The sequence below is a fragment of the Mycetomoellerius zeteki genome, unplaced genomic scaffold (genome assembly GCF_001594055.1).
Source record: "Mycetomoellerius zeteki isolate Tzet28-1 unplaced genomic scaffold, Tzet1.0 scaffold155, whole genome shotgun sequence".
NCBI lineage: Eukaryota > Metazoa > Arthropoda > Insecta > Hymenoptera > Formicidae > Mycetomoellerius > Mycetomoellerius zeteki.
In genome coordinates this window covers 3240847-3260358 of record NW_017256500.1, presented here as the reverse complement: position 1 = coordinate 3260358, position 19512 = coordinate 3240847, and the positions used below count along the sequence as shown (strand labels likewise).

General features: G+C 32.5%; 6 protein-coding genes across 7 annotated transcripts in view; 3 read left to right on the top strand and 3 right to left on the bottom strand.

The window, feature by feature from the left end:
- Positions 1 to 352: 352 nt before the first annotated feature.
- Positions 353 to 2085, bottom strand: sicily (NADH dehydrogenase (ubiquinone) complex I, assembly factor 6 homolog sicily). Its single transcript, XM_018444873.1, has 4 exons — positions 1847 to 2085; positions 1260 to 1482; positions 786 to 1181; positions 353 to 621 (listed from the first exon to the last, which is right to left on the bottom strand). Exons 1-4 carry the CDS (start codon positions 1966 to 1968, stop codon positions 442 to 444), a joined length of 921 nt encoding a protein of 306 aa, XP_018300375.1. The 5' UTR covers positions 1969 to 2085; the 3' UTR covers positions 353 to 441.
- Positions 2086 to 2471: 386 nt separating this feature from the next.
- ND-B17.2 (NADH dehydrogenase (ubiquinone) B17.2 subunit) lies at positions 2472 to 3697 on the top strand. The gene is made up of 3 exons (XM_018444800.1): positions 2472 to 2593; positions 2813 to 2895; positions 3334 to 3697. The coding sequence occupies exons 1-3, from the start codon at positions 2499 to 2501 to the stop codon at positions 3573 to 3575; spliced, it is 420 nt and encodes a 139-aa protein (XP_018300302.1). The 5' UTR covers positions 2472 to 2498; the 3' UTR covers positions 3576 to 3697.
- A 127-nt stretch (positions 3698 to 3824) lies between these two features.
- On the bottom strand, positions 3825 to 6831 carry LOC108720677 (protein TBRG4). 2 transcript variants are annotated; one of them, XM_018444798.1, is made up of 10 exons: positions 6692 to 6831; positions 6441 to 6585; positions 5914 to 6318; positions 5605 to 5754; positions 5284 to 5523; positions 5012 to 5153; positions 4838 to 4921; positions 4601 to 4762; positions 4282 to 4357; positions 3825 to 4123 (listed from the first exon to the last, which is right to left on the bottom strand). In XM_018444798.1, the coding sequence occupies exons 2-10, from the start codon at positions 6579 to 6581 to the stop codon at positions 3892 to 3894; spliced, it is 1632 nt and encodes a 543-aa protein (XP_018300300.1). In that variant the 5' UTR covers positions 6582 to 6585; positions 6692 to 6831; the 3' UTR covers positions 3825 to 3891. The 2 variants fall into 2 exon arrangements, with proteins under 2 accessions (XP_018300300.1, XP_018300301.1); XM_018444799.1 differs by having other exon boundaries at positions 6706 to 6831.
- Positions 6832 to 8247: 1416 nt separating this feature from the next.
- On the top strand, positions 8248 to 10480 carry Pdxk (pyridoxal kinase). The gene is made up of 7 exons (XM_018444845.1): positions 8248 to 8649; positions 9219 to 9318; positions 9412 to 9555; positions 9637 to 9757; positions 9909 to 10051; positions 10124 to 10303; positions 10371 to 10480. Exons 1-7 carry the CDS (start codon positions 8557 to 8559, stop codon positions 10478 to 10480), a joined length of 891 nt encoding a protein of 296 aa, XP_018300347.1. The 5' UTR covers positions 8248 to 8556.
- A 616-nt stretch (positions 10481 to 11096) lies between these two features.
- RpIII128 (RNA polymerase III subunit RpIII128) lies at positions 11097 to 15810 on the bottom strand. The gene is made up of 9 exons (XM_018445141.1): positions 15650 to 15810; positions 15182 to 15336; positions 14917 to 15099; positions 13354 to 14828; positions 12672 to 13264; positions 12350 to 12605; positions 12104 to 12268; positions 11895 to 12025; positions 11097 to 11597 (listed from the first exon to the last, which is right to left on the bottom strand). The coding sequence occupies exons 1-9, from the start codon at positions 15653 to 15655 to the stop codon at positions 11214 to 11216; spliced, it is 3348 nt and encodes a 1115-aa protein (XP_018300643.1). The 5' UTR covers positions 15656 to 15810; the 3' UTR covers positions 11097 to 11213.
- Positions 15811 to 18772: 2962 nt separating this feature from the next.
- LOC108720695 (isovaleryl-CoA dehydrogenase, mitochondrial) overlaps positions 18773 to 19512 on the top strand; it is a 5166-nt gene continuing 4426 nt past the window's right edge. The window contains exon 1 of the mRNA XM_018444827.1: positions 18773 to 19082. Within this exon, the coding sequence (XP_018300329.1) occupies positions 18951 to 19082 (132 nt within the window). The 5' untranslated portion in view covers positions 18773 to 18950. The remainder of the gene's footprint in view (positions 19083 to 19512) is intronic.

Below are 19512 nucleotides of genomic sequence, written 5' to 3'. Positions count from 1 at the left end.
ACATATTAAATGTTATTTTTAACAAATTTCAAACTTTAATAATTAAAGGCGACTTTAACTAAACTCCCATCAACTTGATCAACAATTAATTCAATCAGGAGCTTGCTTAAAACAAAATTTTTAACTATATAATTCGTAATTTCCAATCTAATTGTTTTTTCATGCATTAACAAAAATTTAATTCTATCTATGTAAATAAAATAGTATGTACAACCATTATTTGATAAGTTAATTGACGTTTGATCAAAGTTACCCTAAACACAAGTTAATTTATTTATAATAATTGATCTTAATATGGATAGAATAAACTTTTTGTAATTATTTAATGAAAAACAAGATTAAATTAGGGACAACGAATTATATATAGCTAGAGATCTTACAGCAAAACTGTCGGTTGAATCAGTCTCTAATTAAGTTAATTGCAGTCTGGTCAAAGTCACCCTAAGACCACATCTTTCTCCACAGTAATTGTAACGGAAGAATGCCATTTCTTCTCTGTAATGTCGGATGAAAAACGTCGAAGTCTACTTTTTTTAATTCTTCTAAATAATTCTCTACGCAAACTGTTGGTAGAAATATCACTTTAAGATTTTTCCCCGCCGTCTTTCTAAGTGATGTTGCCTAAAACAAAGAAAATAATGTCGTGCAAGTTGAAAACTTTCCCCTCTTCATCTAAATGCAAAATATGCAGTCGTATGCGCATAAAACTGCAAGTCGTAGACGCAGATTGATTGTCAATTGGTGTCAATTAAATCCCGAATATGTTACTAAGTTATCTATTGTACCAATTTCAGATGCTGCTTGGCGCAAGATGCAATTTCGAGTACAGCGTCTTTAAATCCAGCACTTGATTGTCCTTGAAAGATGGATTCGGAGGAGATGCTGTGTTTTAGCAGAACATCCTGTGGCAATATCATGACTCGTTTCCGGGCGTTATACGGCACGGAACGTATCAAGGTGACTAGACCATGCGCCTTACCGAAGTGGCTAGCTGCGTGATCGGCATTGACGCTCGCCGTACCCTGTGCCTCTAGCAGTAAATAATAAATCGATGATGTGGTATAGTCACAATATCTTTCGAGCGATTCCAAATCCATGAATATCGAGTTGCTTAGCTTGCTCAAGCGAGCGTCAATTAAGCGCTTGAAATAACGTTTAGATAGTTTGTGTTGCTGAAGGATCTGCAAGTGCGAAAGATCTCTGATTTCCAACAATAGTCATGCGAACGTATCTTGGAACAATGCGTTCTATTTATGTACCCTGTGTAACTCCAACGCCACAGGACTCTTCGGAGGATTACCATTATATATTCCATTCAGAGCATCTGTCCAAAACTGTAATCGCATAGCACCTATCCTACTGTTGCTCACTTGATCCTCCACTTGTGCCACCTCAGTATTAAACGCATGTACAGCAAACGCCGCCGATTTAATACTATGAGGAAGTAATAGAGTACATAGAAAGTTCTCATAATCGCTCTTCCTAGAAAAACAATGGATAAATACGACTTGAGTAGATTTTGTTGAAGCTTTTGCTAGTTTTGTTGTACACAAACTTGCACAATTACTTTGATATATTTTGCGAGAAATTTTATTTATTTAGTTTTATTCCAGAAAATATATAAATACAACTAAGCAAATCCATTCCTCGAGAATTAGAAATTTTGAAAAACCTAAATTTATTTAAATATGACAAGTCAACGCGATACTATATCTGGAATATATATACTAATAATATATTATACATTAGAATAATATAATATTGTTACATTTATTACATAAACATAAATTGCATAATTTTTGTTTACATTTGTGCAGCTTTAATTTAACAAAACAAAAACAAGTACCTAACCAGCTGCAAACAATACTCGGTCGGAGTTTGTTTTTGTTTTGCATTAGTCGTATTCATACGAATCATATATCGCAGCTGTGTTCGCACATTTTTCTCAATAATTGTTAATTTATTCATTTTTCTAAAAAAAAAATTTGTTTTATTGAATCCAACAATAAAAACGATCACACAATTATCCCAACGGAAACACTAACGACATTGAGTATTAAATTTGTCTATCGTGAAGTAATATTTTAATATCTTTTTTATTATTGTGTACAATTCGGAGTATACAATTTCGAACGAAAACATTCGCAATCAGAATAACCTATAAAGTAACGTATGGTGTGTTCAAAACAATCAAGCTCGCCAAAGTATTTTCTTGTAAATTCCTAGATCCCGATGTCATAAAATAAATTGAACTAGGATGTATCGAACGACTTTAAATGTTGGCGACCCTACCGAATCGACTTTAGTCAACGGCTGCGTTCAGCAGAGAAAGCAGCTTTGCAACTGTTGTAAAATTCTTCAATATGATTGGTTTATACATTTAGATCTGTCAGAAACCAAAAGCAAGAACCAATCGTATTGAAGAATTTTACAACAGTTGCAAAGCTGCTTTCTCTGCTGAACGCAGCCAACTTCACGCTTTACTCACGGAAGTAAATATGGCAAAGTTATTAGGGTTGGATAAACTCGCGACGTTATTCCGTACGATACGCGACCATGGTGGTATTATCGGTTCCGTCAAAACGATTTTCAGGTTATTAGGCAGTTACATGTTATATTAGTAATACAGCGAATGTTCAAAATACTACCACTTTGATTAGTATTGTGTAACTCCGCTCTGTATTTGACTCTGAGCTCTTGCAGCTTATTCAAATTTTAATGTATTATCTGCAAAAAAATATTTTGCAGTATAAATGCAATGTGTCAACATAATATTCTTACAATTAATGTAGTGAATATAAATTCATTTCAGGGTGGACGAGTTGAAGAGTGGTACCTTGGTCGGAGAAGACAAGTATGGCAATCGATACTATGAGAATAATATGCACTTTGTAGGTCAGTCATTAAGTACACTAATATGGTACAAATAATGTCAGATCAATATGAGTATAAATGTCTATGTACATATCACTTTTATTAAGATACTTTTCAACAAGATAGGGAAGGGATAACACTGACTACATTTAATTTGACTGTTCAAGCAATGTAAGATACATTTTATCTTTTGAAAGCCGATGTAACTTAGTAAATCATTATACCTGTTTTTGCTAATATTAAACAAAGATGAAATAATTCACTGTGTTATACTGTTGGTGCTTTCTAGTAAGAGATAATGATCATTTTATTTAACATTAGTAAATAACAAGGATGTAATGATTCATTGTGTTACACTGTCATTTGTCTCTTGCTGGAAAACATCCTTAATCTTATATTCTTGAGAGTATGACAGTGCAAAATACAGTAAATATCGTGTTTATTTAATATTCTTTATAGGTCGTAACAGATGGGTGATATACGCAGATAAAGTTGGAATGAATTATGATGGTTCACAAATCCCACCTGAATGGTTCGGTTGGATGCATTACAAGACAGATTTGCTACCAGACAAAGATCCGTCTCGACCAAAGTATAAATGGATGATGGATCATCAACAAAATATGAGTGGCACAAATCAAGCTTACATGCCTTATAGCACCACAAAACCAAAGATTGAACCTTGGCGGCCACCACAGTGATCTTTGTTGGACCAGCAGTGAGACATAAAGAGTAAAGTAGTTAGTTCATAACTATAGTTACATAAAATATTACTCAATGTAAATAAAATTACTATCAAGAGATAAAAAGATTGTAGATATTTAAAGATAGTTTTTATTCGTCCTTTTTTTCACTGGTTTGCGGTGATAATGCAGTAATAAAATAAGATAATTTAGTAATCAAGCAATAACATTTAATTTTCAATTATAGAACGTATAAGGAATAATGAAAGCATCTATTTTTATACATTCCTTTTAAATTTTTATCTGGATTTTATTGAACTAGACCAATATTGGACTATATCAATTTCATTTGTTTTGCTGGTTTCATTTCTTTTATACTATTCATGCATTGTTTCAAGTAGTTGATCCGTTTTTTTACATTGTCTTGTACACTGAAGTTTTCGTAAGAAATTTGTATGATTTCGTATCCTCTGGCTTTTAATAATTGCGTATATAAATACTGCGATCCTACGAGATCATTCTCTCCTATGCAATAATCGTGGTAACCATGCATCATTATTGCTATTCTGAAAGTTATACATAATTATTAATTTATATCTAAATATTAAATTTTTTGTCACTTGAAAATAAATAAAATGTCTTAAAATTTTAACTAAGTTATAGAATAATTTTTATTAAAACAATATTAAAGTATTGCCCTTTTTATTAATAACATGTGCCATACCTTCGTACGTTATTCGACTGTTCATTCCAATCTTCCACTTTCACTAACCTTTCACTGTTTATGCGATATTCAGCATCTAAAAATAGTCAAATTTTAGAGATTGCAATACATTTATTTACTCCAAATTTTACTTTGTTAAAAAGAATGAATTAATATTAGTATATAATTTCGCCGAGTGTATTTAGATATCAATAGACTAATGGTTTATTTATGAATAAATGAAATGTAGTATAACAATATTTTTCTTAACACATCTACAACTTTGAAATCAAATTCTACGAAATTATACTGGCATTAATTTTTGGTTTAAAAAACTTACCCAATAAAAAACCCATATTTGTATCAAAATTTGTTTTAAAATAAGACGAAGACTGTAATACTTCTGTTAATGTTTCCAACAACGCATTTATGTACATTTGTTTCTCCTTTGATCTAACTATAGATATATTATTAAATTCTGAATCTTTCTTTAAAAAAGGTCCTGTAATTTAAAGCAATATAAGTGTTGATGAATTGTTGAAAATATACTAAAATATGTATATATTCGAATATATACCGTCGTAATCCTTTAGTACAAACTGTGCAACAGCGTTGATATTTAATAATTTTAATATCTTTGATATATTTAGCTGGTTACAAGCTATAAGAATCATAAGAAATTAATATTATTGATACAATACAAAATAGATACAAAATAAATCTTAGATACATTATTTAAATAGATACAAACCACTTATTTTTTCCATTAATGCAGGATCCAATAGGAATTTTACGTGTCGCGATTCCATTACATCTAAAACTGCTAAGGACCAAGCAATATCCAGCCATTCAATCCAAGATATTTGAAATGGAGTTATATGTTCTGTAAATTTCTAATTACAAAAATAAAAAATTATATATTTTTATTAAAGAAAATAAAATTTTCTTACGTTCTCTCTCTCTCTCTCGAAGAGAAACTTAAAATATTTAAAATGGAAACATTATGACATTCTCTCAATATACCTCGAGAAACAAGTTCTGGGATTTGTACTGTAGAACCGCAAACGTTTGTAGTATTGATGAATAATCCAGAAATTTATAATCCATTGATTTCATAAATAATGTTTTACAGAACGCATCAAGTACATCCATATTTTTGTAACGCAGAAATCCTAGTGACGTTATTATGGATTTGTTTAAAGCAGTGTTCTTGTTTTTTGGTATACACTCCAGTAAGTCACATGCGATTTTTTCTAATAAGACCTATTGCATATGTCATATTTCACAAACCCGATAAATTCCTGTATTTTCATATATATATCCACATAAATGTGATATGCATACCTTGTCTGGAAAATTAAGTATAGCCATGCTGTACAACAAAGTCGCACATTGGTTCAAATCTAATGCTATATTGTATTTGACGATATTGTACGACAACATCTTTAATAGTGGAGTATTTCTGTCTCTTTGTTCTCTCAATGATGTTATTACCTTCATCATATAAAAATATGTGAATACATATAGATATATTCAATATACATCATACTGCAATTATTGCAGACGTAGATAACTGCAAATATTGCAGGCATAGATTCTCATGTAAAAATATATCGACATTTATACATGTTAAAATTATACAAATATACTCACAGAAATCATTGCAGGTGTGGATAATTGAGAGAATTTAGACAAATTTAATTTTTCATTCCCACCACTCTTATCACTCTGAACTATCTTCCTCAGATGGATAAATCGTTCATCAGTCTCAATGTCTAATGCCTGTGATTTTCCACTGTTTATCTGATTAGTTATGCTTGATATCAGCTTCAAAGCATTACTTGTAGACAGGTTTGGTAATACTGCCAAGTCCAACAAATCGTTTACAGACTTGGCAGCTTGAAATTGCTTGAAAAATATATTGCTGTCATTCAATCGTTTCTTCCTACTGTTTCTTTCTTCTGTCATATGAAATGTCGTCTGGGAACTCATATCCTTAGGTTGCTGCTCCTTTTCTTTCAGCACATCTTGCATTTTTGAAACATCAGCATTGTCTTCCTAAACAAAAAGCCACATACAGTCTTTCTTGTCAAAAAATTGTGAGTGAAACGTGAAGGTTGTTATCAGGTTGAGCTCATCAAAGAAAAGAAATTATTAGGTCGCTGTTAATTGTACTTTACATTCACAGGTGCAGCAGGTTGTTCGCCGGTGATCGCCGTACTGGAGTTGCAGGCCACAAGAGCGGTGAAACGCCAGGATGAGCGAGGTGCGATCCTAGCAGTCGCAGTATACAGCATCGCGCTGAACTGCAGCATTGTCATTAATCTGTAAAATGGTTATTTATGTAATTGTCGCGATCGGGGATATCCGCGATGACGGTTCAGGCTTGTCGATTCATGACACTCGCACAAAACGACGACGGCGCACTTACTCTGTACGACTTACGTTACAAGCGGATGCAAGAATAAGTAGCGTTATCGCGAAAATAAACAATTATCGTGAATGATCTCGGATGCACCAGGTATACATATTTAGGTTAGAGGATCGCCATGCACCCGGTCATAGATACAGAGAAGTTTAGAGGCGCGGTTACGAGTTAAAATCGCATCAGACGCACTATCGTCTTTTAGTGGAATCTCTCCTTTTAGATCCTTTTAGATCATTTAAAAAATTTAAAAGAGTATCAATTTTTAAATCGATGAATAATAATAAAATCATGTATGATTTTACAAAACAGTTCGAGAGCGTATATTAATATTTAAGGAAGATTAATTTACGGAAAAATTAATGAATATAAATTAAGGAGAATAAATAAGATTTAAAAAAAATATAACTTGATCAGATATTTTATAAATTTTTTTTTTCTTTATTATATCTCTTTGTGTAGATATCGTTTATCTGCAAGGAAGCTTAACAATTAAGAATTTTTATGAAATTTATTTCGGCTATAATATTTTTATATTTGTAAAATGAAACAAATTATTATATTATTTTTTACGCTATTTTATTTATCAGTATCTATTATTGTTCGATTAAATATATAATTATAATTATACATATAATTATTATTATTATTATATAATAACATATTGAAAAATTTCGTTAATATCGTTCACATCTTTAATATTAATTATTTTGACATTAAACTTACATTATGAGAACGTGATCTTCGCCATTAAACGAGGATTTCTGTCTTTGGATAATTTTAAAAATTGGATCTATTACAACGGATATGGTTTATTATCACCATCAGATAAAATCACATTAGAAAAGTTGATATGGATTTCTTCTTTTTTCCGACATACAATAATTATGTACAGTAGAATAGGCTTTTTTAAATTTATATGTTGAAGAAGACTTTGTGAGTCGAAACGTTTAGATATTTGGTATATTACCCTAATATTAAATAATAATTAATAAACAACTTTATACTCGTTTATTTGATCGTTTTGTATTAAACAATTAAATTGTTTTTGTTGTGCAAACATCGAGCGATATTTATATTCTTTGTTATTTAATAATAATAACATATTTTTTAAGACAAAATGAGAAAGAGAAAGATACATAAGAAAATATAGTCGATTATATTTTACGGTTGAACTTTTTGTAATTTTTATCTTCCTCTTTCTAGTATCTAATTATATTATATAATAAGAAACTGTAATAATCAAGAAGTAAATATATTTTATATTATTATTTGTTTATTATACATCGCGTCACTTTACTTTCATAGTTACTTTTGTAAATACTTTTTATATATCTAATAATATATATTTTATTGATATAATTATATATTTTTTAATTTTATTATAAGTACCAAATGTGTAATATGATGCAATTAAAAAAAATAGATTTAAGAAATGTCAGAGTTAGGGCTCGCTGTCAAATGATTGCACTGTGTTGAGTAGACACATTGCATAAGTATTATCAACTTGAAGTTATTTAGTATGTACAGTAGATTACACAGAACATTCCAGATTTCAAAGTCCAGAGTATTCCGGAATACTCTGCAGCAGTCTTTTTGAATAGCTCAGCAGGGTGGACGTGTTCTTGCCGTTCTTGCTTCGAACGCTTCGATCCGAGGGTTTCATTATCCTCAATTTTTCAAAGTTCCTGCCGTATTTAACTCGTGCATTTTTGTGAATTACGACTGGCTACGTTAATCTCGGTGCGGAAACCAAGGCCAACCAATCGAAAGGAGATAGCGCGCAACAGCAGGTGCCAGTTGTACAAGTTGCGGACGTGATTGCGGCAAGTGTATCAAAGAACGAGATAGCGCGAATCAGCTGATCAACTATGCATTCCGCGAAGACGCCGCGTATTCTCTCGATCCAGAGTCATGTAGTGTCAGGCTACGTTGGCAATAAGAGCGCTACTTTTCCGTTGCAGGTGAATCCTGTGGAGGATTTTTATGACTGTCCTTCAAATTCCATCAAATACCCATCGACGATCCTTCCCCTGCAATCCATGAATTGTCAGTTGTAAACCCGCGAATCTCACGACAATCCGATATCTCATTATTTTTCCTTGGATAGTCGTAAAAGCGTGGAATATTACAGATAAGATATGAATATTTTAGAGATAAATGCTTTCATCAGAGATTAAAAAATTCCAAATGCAATGACGATGACAGATGTTATACATTAGCATTTATATATTAATTTAGAAATTAATTTGTATCTTTTTGTGATTTTTTTCTGATTTAAATATAATTCTTGCTGATGTCAATTTGTTTCCGTTAATCCACTGTCTAGACTAGTTTTTAAATTTTTAGAATAAGTAACAATTGAACAAATAATGTTATACACACATGTATACTTATGAAACACGAATGAATTAAAACAATACTAATATATTAAGTATATAATTTATATAATAAATTTATAATTTATACATTAATAATATATTAAGTTTAAAATTTATGTATTGATATTAAGAGATCAATTTGTTTCTATTAGTTATTAGGCTTTGAGGTCGATGCAATAAACTCTGTACAGTTGTCCAATCATACTGGTTACAAAGCATTTAAAGGCCAAGTACTCAATGATAAAGATTTAGGTAAGAACTTCATGGGAAATAAATGACGCAAATGTGTTCATTTATCAATATGGATATGTCTACAGTATAATTCTAATATAATTACTACTTTAGAGGACTTAGTTGATGGTTTAGCGCAAAATGGCTTGGATAGTTATACACATTTGTTAACTGGATATATCGGTTCTGCCTCCTTCTTGAAAAGAGTGGCATTACTAGTCACAACTTTGAAAGCCAAAAATCCAAATCTTACATATGGTACATTATCTTTTAACAGTAATTTTTTATGTGACCAAATTTTTTTCATGATTTATACTTATTATACGTTTTCCATATTAGTTTGCGATCCTGTTATGGGTGACAATGGCAAGATGTATGTCCCAGAAGCACTGAAAGAAATTTACAAAGAGGAGATAATACCATTAGCGGATATAGTAACTCCAAACCAGTTTGAATTAGAGTATGTATGATATTTAACATACAAAGTGATATTATTAATTTATATACATTGATGATTGATCAATATTGCAATTGCATAAATTGCCAATAGCTTTTAGAAATTAATGTATATTCTCTTCACAATCACTTATGTATTACTTTTATTTTTTCAGATTACTTACAGATGAAAAAATCACTAATATGAGTGAATTGCAAAATGCTATTAAAAAATTACATCGTAATGGACCAAAAACTGTAGCTGTATCGTCAACTGATCTTAGTGAGAAACTGACGGCAGTAGTCAGCGCGGCGAAAGGTTGATCGTGCACTTCAAGATAAAACAAACTTTGAATTGATTATAGATTTGCATTATCTTTTTTTATTTCAGATAATACATTAATAAAGGTAGATATTCCTAAAATACCAGCAACTTTCACGGGTTCAGGAGATCTCTTTGCCGCGTTATTTCTTGCCCACGTATACTTACAAAGTGACATGAAAGTCACTATGGAAAAAGCTATTAATTCTCTGTACAACGTGCTGCTTAATACGTATGAATATTCTAAAGGTGAATAATATTTTTACAATACGAAAGAAATACCTCAATATTATTCCTAACAAACAATTATTTACAGCGTATACAGATACCGAAGCACAACCAGCCAGGAAAATCGAATTACGACTCATACAAAGTAAAAACAGTATTGAAAATCCAAAAATTCGTTTATTTGCGGAATTCTTATAACATTTAAAAAATTATAGAGAATAATTAAAAGAAATGCTTAAATGTTATATGTAGCATTTTTCAAATTTTTGAGGCCATACTACATATAGTTTATGGAAAGTTTTATCTCAATAATTGAACACGTGTTAAAGTGCATATTAATAATTAAGCATTTATTAAGATATATTTTAACATATGTATGCGTGTGCATACATATATATACATATTATATATATATTAAATACACATATATATATATAGATATATGTATAGAGTATAAGAGCGACCGATTCATAATTGGTGGAATTCGAGTTCGAGCTCAATTCATGTATGCTTCAGTTTGTAAAAAGTTAATTGAAAAGTTGAAGGTAGTGAATAAGTTTATTGTGGAGTCCATGTTGGAAATCCATTTATTAACTATTTATAATGTAACAAAACATTTGTTGAACATTTACATAACGCGCGGAGATATATTCTCCAATAATCAAACCCCAAAGACCAATGTACAACGTCTTCCAAAATATATACAACTAATTAATTTATGTATATAATCCGCAATAGGTTCTTATATGACAGATACAATTTTTATTTTAGAAAGATTTAAATAAATTTAAAATCATGAAAACTTTGTGTCCATGTGTGTATTCAACCAAATTCAAACTGTTATTGTATTTTATTGAAATCCTTTTAAAATTGTTGGAACGTGTTCTTTATTTATATTCTTGTTACATTTATATTTCTTTATAATATACAATCAATCACAATAGTCCTTTAAAGATAAACGAGGTACTACGTTCATGGACTGCAGTTCTTGGAATAACAATTTACAAGCATAAGGCATCGTTATCGTAGAAACGGAAGAGCTGGATTTACACCTTTGGCACCATCCGTTGTATCCTATCAGACCGCATTTATTACAAACGTCAACTTTAAAAGCATCGCTCGATATCATAAGCCTCTCTACTAATAACATGCTAGCTCCGTAACCGATCAGACAGTCTCGCTCCATTTCACCTAGTCGCAAACCACCTTCCCTAGAACGTCCTTCTGTCGGTTGACGTGTGAGGACTACTCTTGGACCTCTGGCACGAGCGTGCATCTTGTCTTGCACCATATGTTTCAATTTTTGGTAATAAACCTACGAATGATATTTTTAATGTTACACGAGAAATATCAAACATATTCATTCATTTATCTACATTAGAAATAAAAACATTTAAAATACATATACATATATATATATATATCTATTCTATCACTATTTTAATTAAGATGAATAGAATTCTTACAAAAATATATGTTTTCTAATAATGTATTTACTATTCATATAAAAAAATTAATTATATATTTACTTAATTTCCTACTTTTTAAAAATAAATTTCTTATCTAAAATCAATTTAAATGACAATCTATTTATCCACAAGAAAAAACTTACTGGTCCAGAGTAGATGTATCCTATCAATGGTCTCCCAGTCATGCCATTATAGAAGAAATCTTTACCTAAATAATTATAACCATTCTTCGCTAATTCTTCGCAGATATCTTCCACTTTGGCGCCACCGAACGCTATCAAATGAAAATAATAATTGAACATAGGATTAAACATTAAATACATTAGTCGTTTTCTTTTAATTTAAGATATACCTGTTGCATCATTAAATTTTCCATTCACAACGCCAGCTTTGCCTGCAAGTACTTCTATTAGCTTACCAACAGTCATTCTAGAAGGAAAACCATGCGGGTTCATAATTATATCGGGACATATTCCATAGTCATTGAATGGCATGTCTTCTTGCTCTACAATTAAACCTAAATGGACACATCAGAGATTAATATGTATCTCTTGCATTTATATAATACGAAAATATCGCGTGCGCAAAATAATTATACCTATAACTCCCTTCTGTCCATGGCGACTACTGAACTTATCGCCGATCTCTGGTCTTCGAGTTTGCCTTAGTAACAGTTTTGTTAAAAAGCAATCGTCTGCGTTACTAGTTACTATAACTTTTTCCACATATGCTGGAACCATGCCTTTGAACGGGATTTCCGCGTTTCGATATTCCACTGCTTGTGTTTGTACAGTACCAGAACTCACTGGACCGATGTTCTCACTCGGCGTTGGAACCGACTTGTTTATCATTATCTACGTGTATAGCATAATATTAAGTACAATGGAATATCTAATATCGTTCAAACAAGCGATACTTACAGTTTTATTTTCCACCATCTCACCGGGTGAAACAATACCATCGATATCAAGAACTTCATGCTTCGTTATAGGTTTCTTAGTATTACTATCTAGCATTGGTCCCATGATTGTGTCTTGCGTTCGATTGGCATATTTTTTCAGTATACATTTTGCATTTCGATACACTAGGCATCTTCCGTATCCTCTATCAATAGAAGCTTTATTGAAAATCAATGCGTCCTCGATATCATATCCACTGTACGACATTACAGCGACAATCGCATTTTCACCGGCTGGCAATTTGTCGTAATTTATTAACTCGATTGCTCGAGTTTTCACTATAGGCGTTTGCGGATATACCAGATTGTACATCACTGTGTCGATGCGGTTACGTTGATTGTATCCTATGATCCCCATGGCCTGTTTACCCATAGCACATTGATAAGTGTTTCTCGGGCTCTGATTGTGATGCGGATATGGTATCAATCCTGCGCACACTCCTAGTATAGTGAATTCCGCGATTTCCAGATGCGTTGTGTTTTCCTTGATTTCCGATTCCGTACATGCGATTAAACTATCATTCTCTTCATTCACATCTAAATATTCTATCAATCCTAAACGCAGCGAATAACAGAATAATTACGTAGCTGGAAAAGAATATATCTATGTAAATGCAACAACAAAATTAGTTTAAATTATTTACCATCATAAAGGAAGTCTTCAAATGATATGATATTTCGTTCAAGACTTTCTATGTGTTTTGGTTTAACAAGAGATTTTTCATTCTGAACGATGATTAATGGCCTGCACAATCGTCCACCGTCAGAACTGATTTGAATGCAATTATGCCGATGTTGCGTATATATCGATACGAAACTGTTAATATATCCCTTCCTGCGCAACAATCTGAACTGACGTACCAGTCTTTTATGATTCTGCACGATGCCTACCATGATACCGTTCACAAAAACCGAATATATATTTTTGCTAGTTAGTTCTTCTCCAGCAAGAGTATAAATGTTCTCCACACCAAGATTAAGCACCAGTTTTATTATTGGTTCTTCTAATACTTCAGTAGTGATATGAGCCATCAAAGCCAGATTCTTCACTAAACCACAAGATTCTCCTTCGGGTGTGTCGTTCGGGCACAACATGCCCCATTGCGAACCTTGTAACGACCGTGGACCGGAGACTTTCCTGGTCTTCTCGAACTGAGAATTGACTCGCGTCATCATGCCAAGTGCCGAAATATAGGACAGTCGTGATAACACCTGTGTCACGCCATGTCTCTCCATTCTGAATCTTTTGATTGTCCAATTGCCCGAAGATATAGCAAAAGCCAATCCATTGGTAATGAGATCATGTCTCATGTGATTAACAATGTCAAATGGTGCTGCTCTTATCTTGGGAATATTTTTATTGGCAATTTGCTTGAGTTCCCAATTAAATCTTTTAAACAAATCTTCAAACATTAGAGCAAGAAGAGAGCCAGCCAATTCCAGACGCTTATTACCATAATAATCCTTGTCATCAATCAGACTGCGATCAAATTGCGCAGTTATTACTCTTCTGATCATTAAGGCAAGGTACAGCGCCTTCGGTCTGAAATTGAAGTCAATAACAGGTACATGAGACAATATATTCGTTGCTAATACATCTTTCATCTCATCAGTGAAATGAGATTTTGGTACATGGAATCTCATCTGTTTCCGTTTGTTATTGAGGTATTTTAATGCTTGATTCTGTGAAAAAATGCCCAGTTCTTGGCAATCTTCTAGACTAGCTGCAAATTTGTTCAAATAGGTTTCTTGCGTTCCAACCATTTGCATAATCTCTAAATCGCTTATGATACCCATAGCTTTGAAAATGATAGTAATCAGTATGTCGTCTTGGAACATATTGTGCCTTACGTAATATTTTCCAGCTTTGCCCACAACATTTGTCTTGGTCTTTTTGTCGTGGGTAAAACTGTTGCACGCTGCAACAACGCAGTCTTTGCTATCTTGTTCTAAAATAATTCTATTCCTAACCATTTGTTCTTGTATTAATATAACTTTTTCTTGGCCATTTATGATGAAATAACCACCAGAATCATATGGACATTCGTTCATTTTGGCTAACTCGGATTCAGATTTTTTAGTTAACACACAGTTAGAACTGCGTAACATTATTGGCATCCTGTAAACATTTATAATTATATAATATACTATTATACCTTAATAATTTACTTATCTATTGCTGTATATTTTATACTTATTGTTCTTACTTTCCAATAACCATATTTTGCCTTATTATCCGCTGATTATTTCTTATATATTCAACATCTACTATAATTGAGGCAGAATAATTTAAATCTCTTAAGCGGCACTCGTGTGGTGTAGTTGGTATAGTCCTAATAGAGTTGGATGATTCCTGAACTTCAGGCAAGCCTACTTTTATATTTAAGTATCTGGAATATGAGAAAAAAACTGTTAAGAATCTGTGATGTTTCTACAATTGCATCTTTCAAAAGTATATGACACTGCTCTTACTTTAAATAAAAATGTGGATCTTCATCGCTCTGAACCTTTTCATTTGCTTTAACAATGTTTTTGATCTCTTCATTAATGAAATAGTTGTAAGAATCTATATGCTGATTTACTAAACCTTTATTCTGAAGAAACGCAGCTACTAATTTCCATTTATCCTGTAATATATAAGATTAACAATACTTTAATAATTAGTAATTTGTAAATATATGACACATAAGGATAAAGTTAAAGAATTACAATTTTTAGTAATTACACAGTACATGTATTTATGCCATCAATGATGGCATCTTTTTAAAATTCATACATTTTATGCATAAAAAAACAAATTCATTCAACAATTATTTAAAAAAGAAAGAGATAAAAAATAAGAATATAATTTTCATTTAAATGGATTCAAATTTTATTTTGCAGAGTGCCTAATATATGTATATACGAGTTAAAAATAAAGCGCCACACATTTATACATACCTCCATTCTTTTCGTCAGTTGTTCTTCGTTTCGTTTGTTCTTCACAATTATGAAAATTATATTACATAAAATTGATATTTTTCATCTGTACTTAAAAAAGTCCATGTGTTTAACAAGCTCGAAAACACCATGCTACAACAATCTCTACGGCCTGTTCTTTTTAGCTGAACTTCTCGCATGGTTAGGTTGCAAGAACTTTAGTTAAAAAGAACAGACCTTATAGGTAAAATAGGTCTGTTCATGATGTAAGAATACATGCCTTCTTATATCATAGGCCTGTTCTTTTTAGCTGAATTTTTGCACCAGTTCATCTTTCTTCCTTTTCTCTTTACGAAGAAAAAAGAAGAAGAAAGATGAACTGGTGCACAAGTTCAGCCAAAAAGAACAGGCCTCATGAGTCTGTTCACGTTACTTACACTTTTTGCACTCAGCACCTTCTCCCCCCTCTCTTTCACACTCTCTCTCTCTCTCTCTCTCTCTCTTTCTCTCTGTTCAACGCCAGGAGTACCGAATGGCGAATATATATTTTTTAGGATTTCAAACGCGAACAAACTTAAGAACGCGTTCACACCTTGACAGAAAAGCAGAAAGCAGAAAAGCAACAGCCAGTCAGAATTTGCGCTGGTAAGTTGACAATAGGTCTTTCATCTTTTTCTCTTCAACGTGGATTAATGGCGTTTTGTGCTCTATTGATAGAGTGTGTAATGTCAACCAACAGGAAAGATTAATCCAATCAAGTTGGTGCAAATCCGATCGGGTCGAAAACGCTAATAATTAATACATATAGCGTTTTCGAGTGAAGTAGGTTTGAACCTTACCTGGGTACCTATCATGGAACATGTCGAAATGAATTCCGATCGGAATTATTCCGTTTTCTCTAGAAAATACAATAGAAATCTAGGGAATAATTGAATAATTTCGATCGGAATCCATTCCGACTTTTTCCACGATAGGTACCCTGGGTCGGACCGATGACGTCACATCCCATACAGCATCGAAAGTTTTCAGAAATATCTCAGAAATATTTCAATTGAAAAGTGAAATATTTCATAAAAATTGCGAAATATGCCTGCAACATTTCTGAGACAGCTCTGAAATAGCAAAATGTCCGCGATTCTTACACATGAAACCTTGTTGAAAGGTTGATGAAATGATATAGCAGAATCTGCAATTTTTTGGAAATATTACCAAGAGGTTTTAGCCATTTCTAGTAGGTATTACAAAAATGATATTTGAATATATAGGGGTACTTGATTGATATTTAAATAATATTTAAATTTACTATGTCGACATAAAAAATTTAAATATTGTGTTTACAATATTTAAATTAAACGTACAATTAAACATATATTTAAATATCATTTCCGGAGTACTTAAAATTTAGTAAAAGTTTTATGGTCTGTTTACAGATTACAAAACTTATTGAAATAAACTTAAAGTATTTCTCAAAAATAGTAATTAAACCATCAACTATTTTGATTAATTAATCAATTATATGTACTATAAACACTTATACATAATCACCATTAAAAAATCACAGTTCCACACAATATTATATTAAGCCTGCCGCACACGATGCTTGTTTTCCTGCTGGATTCCTAGCTAGATTAGAATCTTACCATCATACTGGCCGCTGATAGTGTCAGCATCGTAGCCAATACGGTGGCAAGAATTTATTCTAGCTAGCAATCCAGCAAGAAAACAAGCATCGTGTGCCGCCGGCTTTATTCATATATAAAAGTTTTACATTAAAGTAAAATACAAGTTACAATAACTGGGTTACCGAAGACCGATCGACTTCTTCTCTTCCCCTCCACCCATAATTATCTTCCTCCCCCCCACCACTCCAACAAGCAGAGTAAAATAAAAGGGAACGGCCTGGAGGAACAGTTCAGGGCATCAATCATGTAACTTTTCCCTTGGATGGAAACGTGAAAAGTGAAAAAATTTTGTATGCATGTGTATATGTGTTCAGTATGTGTATTATAAGCAATTTAAATTGAAAAACATTTCAACAGAACAAAAAAATTATCATGATGTTAAAATAGCTCCAAAATGTTTACTAAAAGTCACTTTTTTGTTCAATCGTGATTCAGTTTAAAGTCATTTTAATGTTATTGTGACTTGATGATATTCTTGAGGTTTCCGGGTGTTACTATTATTATATGAAAATCATGCGTTTCGGGGGGTTTTCTCCGTGTTCAGATCCACGTTTCCGCTCTAGAGATAAAGTTATATAATCAATACCCACAGTATCAGGCTGTTCCGTTGTTCCTCGCCCTGATGAAGTGGACTGCAAGGTTCACGAAACGTTGGCATTCCAAGAATGGATCTGGACACGGAGAAAACCCCCCCAAACGCATGATTTTCATATAGTAACACCCGGAAACCTCAAGAATATCATCAAGTCACAATAACATTAAAATGACTTTAAACTGAATCACGATTGAACAAAAAAGTAACTTTTAGTAAACATTTTGGAGCCATTTTAATATCATGATGATTTTTTTGTTCTGTTGAAATGTTTTTCAATTTAAATTGCTTATAATAGATCTTAGAAACATCTGTTAAAACATTTCATACGACATATTGCAGAATCTTTTCAGAATTGTTGCACATGAGACGTGAAAGGTTGAAACATTTCTGAAAACTTTCCACAATAATCGGTGCTGTATGGGATGCTTTACTTTGATTTCTTTTTGGACGAGATTATGATACTTTCGAAACATGAGTTAACCGGGGTACCTATCATAAAACAAAATCGGAATGGATTCCGATCGAAATTATTTAATTATTCCCTAGATTTCTATTGTGTTTTCTGAGGAAAACGGAATAATTCCGATCGGAATCCATTCCGACTTTGTTTCGTGATAAGTACCCGGGTCGAGTTCAAACCCACTCTACTCGAAAACAATGATATATAGGTTGGTTATTTACCATATTCCCTTGTAACAGACCCCTCTTCCATCCCAGCGCTTATCTCGAATATAAATGTACACACATGTGTCAGCATTTTCATGTAGTTCTCTCAGTGGCGAACTCTTTAAGTCTACCCTATGACGAGTTTGTCTCTTATCAATTTTTCTATTATCGATTAAGATCATTTAACTATAATAACACGTAGTGTATAATAACATATGTATAAACGCTTTTTATTAATTCTCTTACAAATAATATAAAATTCTCGCGCGTGTTCACAAGTGTTTCCCTTTCAGCAACGCGTAAAATATTTCTAAATCACTGTCGCTCGAAGATATTTCTATAAATATCTAATACTTTTACTATCGATCGACGAGAGACAATGTTTTTGACACGATATTCTATTATTTCGCGGCATCTTGCGAATCGCGCCGGTAAAATTGGTGCGTGCCATGCGTCGAATTATTGCAAGATTGATGAAAATGTCTTTGGGTTGAATGACGAACAGAAAGAGGTTAGTGACAATCATACTAATATGAGTCGACATTTCTGTCGATAATAGCGGAATTTTAAACCTGCTTTAAAATTTTAAAATTACATAGATTGCATTCGATCATAGACCGGTATTCATAGTTAGTTTGTATATTCAAGATCGTCTTAAGTTCAGCCTTGAGGTGTCATCAACCAATCAGAGAGCCGCGTTAGCGTATTTAGACATTACTTAAGATGGTTTTGAAATAAGAACCGACTATGAATATACCGGCTATAGATGCACTAGGCACAGTGCTATTGGCTGCGTATCAGCAGACTCAACAGTTTTGCAACCGTTTTATGATTGTCTGCTGAGATAGGACCATTCTTCTAGATCTAAAAGTATGATCCAATTAGCGCGAAGGAAACTTCCAACAGTTGCAAAACAAACGTTCTGCTGAACGCAGCCATTG

Bases quoted from the DNA above. Each gene is read 5' to 3' on its own strand.
- sicily (XM_018444873.1), bottom strand. From the start codon at position 1,968: ATGAATAAATTAACAATTATTGAGAAAAATGTGCGAACACAGCTGCGA. The intron at 1,483-1,846 runs GTACTTGTTTTT...TTGTTTTTCTAG, and splicing joins TATTGTTTGCAGCTGGTTAG to GAAGAGCGATTATGAGAACT. The intron at 622-785 runs GTACAATAGATA...TCTTTGTTTTAG, and splicing joins CCAAGCAGCATCTGAAATTG to GCAACATCACTTAGAAAGAC.
- ND-B17.2 (XM_018444800.1), top strand. From the start codon at position 2,499: ATGGCAAAGTTATTAGGGTTGGATAAACTCGCGACGTTATTCCGTACG. The intron at 2,594-2,812 runs GTTATTAGGCAG...AATTCATTTCAG, and splicing joins TCCGTCAAAACGATTTTCAG to GGTGGACGAGTTGAAGAGTG. The intron at 2,896-3,333 runs GTCAGTCATTAA...TATTCTTTATAG, and splicing joins GAATAATATGCACTTTGTAG to GTCGTAACAGATGGGTGATA.
- LOC108720677 (XM_018444798.1), bottom strand. From the start codon at position 6,581: ATGACAATGCTGCAGTTCAGCGCGATGCTGTATACTGCGACTGCTAGG. The intron at 5,154-5,283 runs GTATATTGAGAG...TTTTGTAATTAG, and splicing joins CCCAGAACTTGTTTCTCGAG to AAATTTACAGAACATATAAC. The intron at 4,922-5,011 runs GTTTGTATCTAT...TGATTCTTATAG, and splicing joins ATTAATGGAAAAAATAAGTG to CTTGTAACCAGCTAAATATA.
- Pdxk (XM_018444845.1), top strand. From the start codon at position 8,557: ATGCATTCCGCGAAGACGCCGCGTATTCTCTCGATCCAGAGTCATGTA. The intron at 8,650-9,218 runs GTGAATCCTGTG...TGTTTCTATTAG, and splicing joins GCGCTACTTTTCCGTTGCAG to TTATTAGGCTTTGAGGTCGA. The intron at 10,052-10,123 runs GTTGATCGTGCA...TTTTTATTTCAG, and splicing joins AGTAGTCAGCGCGGCGAAAG to ATAATACATTAATAAAGGTA.
- RpIII128 (XM_018445141.1), bottom strand. The intron at 14,829-14,916 runs GTAAGAACAATA...AAATGTTTACAG, and splicing joins CAAAATATGGTTATTGGAAA to GATGCCAATAATGTTACGCA. The intron at 13,265-13,353 runs GTAAATAATTTA...CGCTGCGTTTAG, and splicing joins TGAAGACTTCCTTTATGATG to GATTGATAGAATATTTAGAT.